We start from the raw sequence: 8,107 nt of genomic DNA, 5'->3' as shown, positions 1-8,107 counted from the left end.
ACTTTCCATAGAGATGATAAGGTAGTATGTGTTCTTGAATCACAAAGAGAGATGATAAGGTAGTATGTGTTGTTGAATCATATAAAGATGATAAGGCAGTATGTGTTCTTGAATCACAGAGAGAGATGATAATGTAGTATGTGTTGTTGAATCACATAAAGATGATAAGCTTGGTCCCACTGTATGCGTACTGCTATTAGATTGTGAATTTGTGTGAAAGCACTTCATTGTATAACAAAACACAAAATTTACTCAAAAGAAAAACAAGTAGAATGGCAGAATATCTTGCGAATGTGTTTCTGGAAACCCTTCGTGATTTGGTGGTTGAAGAAACTAAGTTTTTGGTTGGTGTGGGCGCTGATGTTGAGAAAGTTAAACGAGATCTGGAAAGCGTACATGCTTTGCTGATGAAAGCAGACAGAGAGAGACATGATTCTCCAACTCTAAAGACTTACATTCACCAACTCAAAGATCTTGCTTTCAAAGCTGAGAATCTGCTTGAAACGTATGCAGTTGAAGTTCAATCCAAAAGAGGGTTGAGGAGCCTCAAGGACAAATTTCAAAGGTACTTTTGCATCATGAGTGAGTGTTACAGTGTCCACGAGGTTGGTAAAGAGGCTCGCGACATAATACCTGCCCTGGCCGACCTCACTCACAAGTTAGAGTCGGAGTTGGGGCAAGATAGCTCATCTCTTTCGAAGCAGGAAGCTCAGCTGCGTCAGTTGAGAGAGACGTCTGCTCATGATAATGAGCCTCATTTCGTGGGCATGGAGGAAGATATCGAGACTCTGGTATCGAAGATGAAGGATGGAGAAAGGCAACGAGTGGTGAAGATATATGGGATGGGTGGTCTCGGAAAAACTACACTTGCCAAAAAGGTGTACAACCACAGAGACCTCCAATCTTATGCTCGAGCATGGGTTTGCATCACCCAACAGTTGGAACATAAGTCTTGTTTGGGCAAGATTTTGAAACAACTTGACAGAGACGTAAACGTTAATGGCATGGAAGTTGATGAATTGGTGACAGAAATTCAAGGTTTTTTGAAGGGGAGGAAATGCATGGTGGTGATAGATGATATATGGGAAGATGATCATTGGGAGATCATAAAGAAAGCTCTTCCGGTGAATTGTAATGTCATTCTCACCACTCGTTATGAGAATATTGCTAATCAACAATCCGAACCTCACAAGCTGAGATTTCTGACGAAAGATGAAGGATGGGCTTTACTTCAAAAAGTAGCAGCTTTTCCAAGTCAGTATTTTTCCACCGTGTTAGGTCTCTTATTTTATTAGTGTTTTAACTGCATGATTTCGTTAAAATTTAGAGTTTTTGTTAATTCAAAGTAGGTGAAATTTAAAGTTAAGAAATCTCATAAATAGAGGCAATTGAGTAAAAATAAATTAATAAAAATTGTATATACAAAACATCCTTGTATTTTAAATTGGTTTTTATTTCACTACTCTTATTTCAATTGGTTTCTTATTAACTAGTAGTATTAATTTTCTACTTTAACTACCCTTTTGTTATATTCATAAAATTAAATCACTTATTAAATTACACGGCGTCGATTGAGGTAATTAAGAAATCTCATAAATAGAGGCAATTAAATTTTGGTAACCGATTGGTTTTCATGCATGTCTTAAAAATCAATATACTATTCTGAATTTAAAACTTAGTTAAGCAAGGAGTACCATTAACTTAAAAATAAGTATAAGATTACTTTAGAAATTTTAAACTTATGTTTGCTTGAATCCTCAAATTTAAGCAATATCCATGGTTGACATTAATGATAGTTTGCACTCTTCCCATCTATATTAGATGACAAATTAGAAGTGCGACATCTATTATGTGACCGAGCGAGTACAACATCTTTGGATCCAATGATAAAGTCTAATATTTGTATGCAGATCATGATACACATAACTCACAAGAAGAGATGATACAAGACGGTTCACAAGACGAGATGATACGAGAGAAGGTATTTGCTTGTTTTTAAAACTCATTCTCTAATTGATGCAGTTTTTGAAAATTTGGAGACTGATATATCAGTAAAGACTACAAAAGGCTGCGAATGACTATGCTTATTTTGTGTGATGATAGTACTAAAATTTTTTGAATATATATGTAGGGTCAAGTTAAAATACATATAATATCCAATCCACGATGATATCATTAGATCTTAAAAATGAGTAGATGAGATTAAAACTCATAGATTTTAATAAATAGTAAATAAATATCCAAAAATGGTAAAATAGTCGATCTATTTTAAGATAATAATTTCTCTAAGTTTTTTATATTGACATAGTGACATGAGAACTTCAGTACAAGATACGCTAATAAAGTAAAATATTTAATATCAACACAGTTTTATTGATATTGTACATTACATCATATTGAAATTTTTTGATGCATTTATTGATATAAAATATGTTTATCAACATATATGAAAATTGAAATACAAAATTATAAAATTTTATCATCCGATCATCGTCGAAACATATGCAATTAAGATCTTGTTAGAATCTTTATGAAATTACATTTAATTTGATATTATTATGAAAAATAATTTAAATCGAAAGAGTTACGTAAATTTAACAAGATGATTTCGAGGAGAGCAAAAAAAGTGGTTACCATATATAAGAATTGACATTAATACCCTTTAAGTTTATTTAATAATTTTTTTAGTTTAAAATATAATTAACATGACATTATTTTAACCACTAATCTTCTAATCTAATGGTTAAAATTTAGTCTTAATTTGAGATGGTTAATTAGTTAGCAATTGATCATAACCTTATATTGGGCACACTCTATTTTAACTTACAATTTAACAAAATTATCTATTACTCCCTCCGTATTTTAAAAAATAGAAACATTTGAAACGACACGAGGTTTAATACATGCAATTGGTAAAAGTAAGTGAAGTAATATTAAAAATGAGTAAGTGCAGAAGAGAGGGGAAGAGAAAAAAGTAGGGAAAGTTGATTTAATGGATCGTGGGGAAAGTAATACAAATGGGAGTGGAATAAATAGTTGCTATTTTAAAAAACAATGGGAGTAATAAAATATTAAATGCGATCCACTATGATTTTTTTTTCATTGGTGAACACTAAGAAATTAATTATATATGTATGTAGTCGTTTTTATAACTTAGAATTGTAAGAAAATTTAATAATAAAATAACATACCTCGTGATCCCACTTTGCGAGCCTCCGCTTATCATTTTTAGCTGTTCCATTTGAGGAGTTCCAGATGGAATATTCCATAAATAGTATTAGGCCCCACATTTATTAAAACTCCACATTTTATTATAAAACCAATATAAAAGAGTTGACCTATTCCACTATTTTTTTCACCAACTTTCTCTCACATTTCTTAAAACCGTGTGTTAAATGGAAATGCTCATATTTTATGGGACGGGGAGTATATAAAAGTAGGACCCATGTACTATCTTTTTCAACTCACTTTCTATTACATTTCTTAAAACTCGCCCCAAAGGGGATGAATTAAAGGGGCCTAGGGGGTATTATTTCGGGAAAGATAAAAATTTAAAAAATTTAAAAATGTACATATACATATGTTTATGCTTTTTATAATTTTGAATTTTAAAGATTATTTATTTATAAAATAATGGGTGCGAACCACTACGGTTTTTAGTTGGGTGATAACACTTTGATATTTTATATAAAAATAATCGTTTTTAATATTTAGAAATTTAAAGATGATTTCATAATGAAATAATTGTATGCGAATGGCTATTATTTTGTGTTTCATTGGATGAAAATACTAAAAAAATGTATATTCAGATGTATCCTTTATAACTTAATAATCGTAAAGATATTTAATAATGGGAAATTGGTCTCTTATAAACTTTGCTAAATGGGGTTTATTTAATTTTAAAATGTGATATAATATCAAACTTTGCATTTTGTTTGATTTTTCCCTTTAAAATGTTTATTACTATATTTGATTAACTTACAGGCTTTTTATCATACTTGACACAATTAACTAACATATTTCAACGTGACTCTTTATGCTACATGTTATGAACTTAAAAGTTATTTCAAAATATTATAAAACATATCACTGTTGTCTGGCGTTAAATAAAGATTTAATTTAAAATATCTTATTCGAGTGAGTTGTAAAACGCCAAACAAATGCAGCTACATATTATATATCAATTTCAAAGTTCATGGAAATACCAAATTTTGGGCAAAGTTCATGGTTTTAGAAACCAATTTCCCTTAAAATTTGTACATAATGGATATTATTATTTTAGTGGATAATAATATTAAAAAATTAAGTATATACACATGTAGTCAATTTTTATTATTCATAATTTTAAAGATTATTTAATAATAAAATAATTGAATGCGAACGACTACAATTATTCAGTTGGATGATAACACTATAAAATTAATTTTATACACATGCATGCGTTTTTTATTACTCAGAATTTTAAAGATGCTTTAATAATGATTGGATGCAATTAATAATGATTTGATTTATTATATTTGATGAAAACACTAAGAAATTTATATGTGTATGTAATTGTTTTTATAATTTAGAATTATAAAGATGATTTAATAAAAAAATAATTTTTGAATGCTTTATTATTTCAAAAGATATTCACCATAATAAATTTTTGGCCAGGATGATAATTAGTTTAAATTAGATAACTATGCAAATGAAACTATAACACTATTTAAATTCTTATTATTATTGTTATTCATTGTAAGAATAAATTGAATACATGCATCTTATTATTTTGTACGTATTGTGATAGTTGATGCAGATTTAAAATCATCAATTGAAGATATAGGCAGACAAATTGTATCAAAGTGTGAAGGGTTACCACTATCAATTTGTGTTATCGGAGGGATTCTGCGCCAAAAAAAACACACTTTACTAGAATGGAGAAGGGTAAATGAGAACATGGAATCATATTTGAGGCATGGAGAAGGTGTTGGAGAATACACAAGAGTAAAACATGTATTGGAGTTGAGCTATAATGCCTTACCTTATTACTTGAAACCATGCTTCCTCTATCTAGCAGGTTTCTCTGAGGATGAAGAGATTGAAACAGAGACATTGTATTTAATGTGGATGGCAGAAGGCTTCATTTCATACCAAGATAAAGGACGTAATGAGACACTAAGAGATGTGGCTAAGAGATATCTAATTGAACTTGCTATGAGGTGTATGGTTCAACTGCATGAAGTTGAGAATCTTGAGATCTACTCTCCACGTGACAAGTTCAACTGCTGTAAGCTTCATGATTTAATGCATGATCTCTGCTCTGAAAAGGCTCAAGGTGAAAAGTTTATGAGGTACACTAATGCTTCCAAACATCTGATTGACATTCCTTCAACCAGTAGAAGGTTAGCTCTACATCAATCCATTGATAATTCTGTAAGCCGATTAGCCATAAAAAATGACCTCGATGATAATGTGCAAAGTATAGATGGGTTAGAGAAACTGAAAGATCTTAGAACCTTCTATTTAAGAGCACATCCTAACATTTGCTTCAAAAAAAGTACATTTAACTTTGAGAAGTCAAAATGCTTGAGGATATTTATGGTAGAAGGTTGTATTTTTGAAGGGGGGCAGTTACCAAACAAGGTGGGTAAACTAATTCATTTAAGATACTTGAGTTTGTTACTCTCTTGTGTGAGTAAGTTACCAAGGTCTATATGGAGCCTGCCATACCTGCAGATCTTAGATTTGCGAGTAACATTATTCAAAGCTTTTAGATTGCCAAATGTGATTTGGAAGATGAAAAGACTAAAGCATCTGTTTCTTCCCTATTTTGGTATAGAAGTGATTGGAGGGGGGAAACTAAGACTAGATGGGCTAGAGGAGTTGGAGACATTAGTTTACATCAATAGTGAGACTTGTTGCATTGAAGATATCCCCAAATTGGTCAATCTGCAGAGTCTAGATGTTATTGTTCATGATGTGGAAAGCATGCCAATGGTGTTCAGCAACAAAAATAGCCAATTACGTGAGACTCGACTTTTGGCTAATGCATGCGATTTAAGTTCGGAGAAAGATAGAGAGATTTTAAATGGTGGGTTGATGTCTTCTTCGTTGGTTAATTTATGTTTGTGGCAATGCAATATGAGTGATTGTTTTCCATGCTACAAACAAGGGATGTGCCAGAATTTAGTAAAGTTGACCCTTACAAGATGCAAGGGTAAGGTAGACGTGATGAAGTTTGCCGAGTATCCCATGTTGCAAACTCTGTCTTTGGAACAAGTCGAGATGACAGAAACATTGATTTGCCATTCAAATTCATTTCGACGACTCAAGGAGCTTAATCTCGAGTATTTGGACGATTTAAAGAAATGGGAAGTGAAAGACAGAGCTATGCCAAAACTTATATCCTTGAAGATCGTAGAATGCCCCAATTTGGAGAAGGTTCCAGATGGTTTGAGATTCATCTCCACTCTTCGTAAGATGAAAATCGAAAATATGCCAAGAGAATTCATGGAAACAGTAAAAGAAGAACATTATGCGGCATCAGTCAAGATTGAGAAGATTCTGAGGTAATTACATGCAGTCTGTGTATATATATTGGCTTGGTTAGGGAGGTTATTTCTCTTCTATATTTTCAATATAACTAACTGCTGCTATATGTTAGAATAAAAAATCTGAAATCAAGGTACATTACATAATTTGGGGATCAATTAGATAACACGTTAGTTTAAATTTAAAATAAGGAATGCTATATCCTTACTGGTCGTTCTCTGGTCTATTTGATCTACTACTACTATATAAATATCTGCTATACATATACCTTACTTTACTCGTGCTATTTCTTTTTCAGTTCTTTTCCATTTCTAGATCTCCATCGGGAACTAGATCTCCCTCGGGAAGATGACTGTTCTTTTCCAGATCTAGATAGCCCTTGGGAAGATGACAGTTCTCAAGGTTGCTGCGTATGGTAGCGCGAAACATTGTCGAGACAAAGGTAATTAATGAATTTGGAACCTTGGATAACATAGATGTATATATGGAGGTTGTTTCTCTTTTGTATTTTCAATATAACTAACTAACTAACTTCTAATATTGGCTCAACTAATAATAAGACTTTCTGGATTTTGTTTATGGACACCATATTCAGCTACTGAAGGGGAGACTCAAGCCGCAGCTGCAACGCCACGTCCAAGCCGCCCACGACGCAACTTCATCCATCCCACCACGTCAACTTCAAGATCATGTGTAATTTTCTTATTTATAGTTTATTTAATTAGATTGCAATTGAGTCGAGCTACACCAATAAGCTCCGTCCGGGTTTTCTTTGTCGGTTCTTTCCCGGATCGTATTAATAGAGTCGAACCGCACGTAGGGTTTAGATTATTATTAAAGGGTGCTTGTGAGTTACTTTGATCGCTTATGAAACATAATACTATCACTTTCTCTATTCCTAATATATCTCTCTAAGCTTCTTTTTCTCTTGCTCTTTGCTTATTATCAATTCGTTTTCTTGTACAACTTTTAATTATCTCTTTTGTTATATAAACTCATAATTCGATGTTGGCGGATGTATTTTGTGTGAATAAAGAGAAATGTGTGATTTCTCTTTATATTTTTGGTGGACTGATGAAATGATTGTCATTGATTTTATATTTTTTTTTCCTTTGAATTTTAATAGTACAACTAGGATTTCAAATAATCAGGAAGCTATATAATTCCAGCATGGTTATAGTACTTGGAGCTTTTGTGGATGTGATGAAGTAGGTGCATTATCATAAAATTAATGGTGGATTAGTATTGATGTCTTCATGGTTAAAAGAAGGCCACACTTGTAATACCATTTGAGAAGAATAAGACAAAAAAAGTCCAAGTTCTTGTATAATTTTGTAAAATTTGAACTTGTCAATGAAAGTTAACCAATATTTCAAAAAAAATAAAGAAACTTCATTTTTTCAATCTTTTTAAATTGAAGTAGAATAGGTTGTAAAGTAGTTTACGTTTTTAATCACTTAAACCAACTGCAAACAATTAAAATTAATTTCTAATAAAACTGTGGTTCATTTTTTGAAGGTAGTATTTGTTGTTTTTAGAAAAAAGCCATGTCTTTCAGACTTTTCAGTGAAAT

General features: G+C 31.8%; 1 protein-coding gene across 1 annotated transcript; it reads left to right on the top strand.

Annotated features, from left to right (window-relative positions):
* Positions 1–221: 221 nt before the first annotated feature.
* Positions 222–7,461, top strand: LOC125193345 (probable disease resistance protein RF45). The gene is made up of 4 exons (XM_048091117.1): positions 222–1,254; positions 4,760–6,551; positions 6,833–6,976; positions 7,130–7,461. Exons 1-3 carry the CDS (start codon positions 273–275, stop codon positions 6,951–6,953), a joined length of 2,895 nt encoding a protein of 964 aa, XP_047947074.1. The 5' UTR covers positions 222–272; the 3' UTR covers positions 6,954–6,976; positions 7,130–7,461.
* Positions 7,462–8,107: the final 646 nt, after the last annotated feature.

The sequence above is a fragment of the Salvia hispanica genome, chromosome 6, assembly GCF_023119035.1.
Source record: "Salvia hispanica cultivar TCC Black 2014 chromosome 6, UniMelb_Shisp_WGS_1.0, whole genome shotgun sequence".
NCBI lineage: Eukaryota > Viridiplantae > Streptophyta > Magnoliopsida > Lamiales > Lamiaceae > Salvia > Salvia hispanica.
The sequence above is the reverse complement of the archived record's forward strand: the minus strand, read 5'-3'. Positions and strand labels throughout refer to the sequence as shown.

Coding starts and splice junctions, on each gene's coding strand:
- LOC125193345 (XM_048091117.1), top strand. CDS start 273: ATGGCAGAATATCTTGCGAATGTGTTTCTGGAAACCCTTCGTGATTTG. Junction 1,255..4,759: donor AAAAGTAGCAGCTTTTCCAA/GTCAGTATTTTT, acceptor ATTGAATACATG/CATCTTATTATTTTGTACGT. Junction 6,552..6,832: donor AAGATTGAGAAGATTCTGAG/GTAATTACATGC, acceptor TTTCTTTTTCAG/TTCTTTTCCATTTCTAGATC.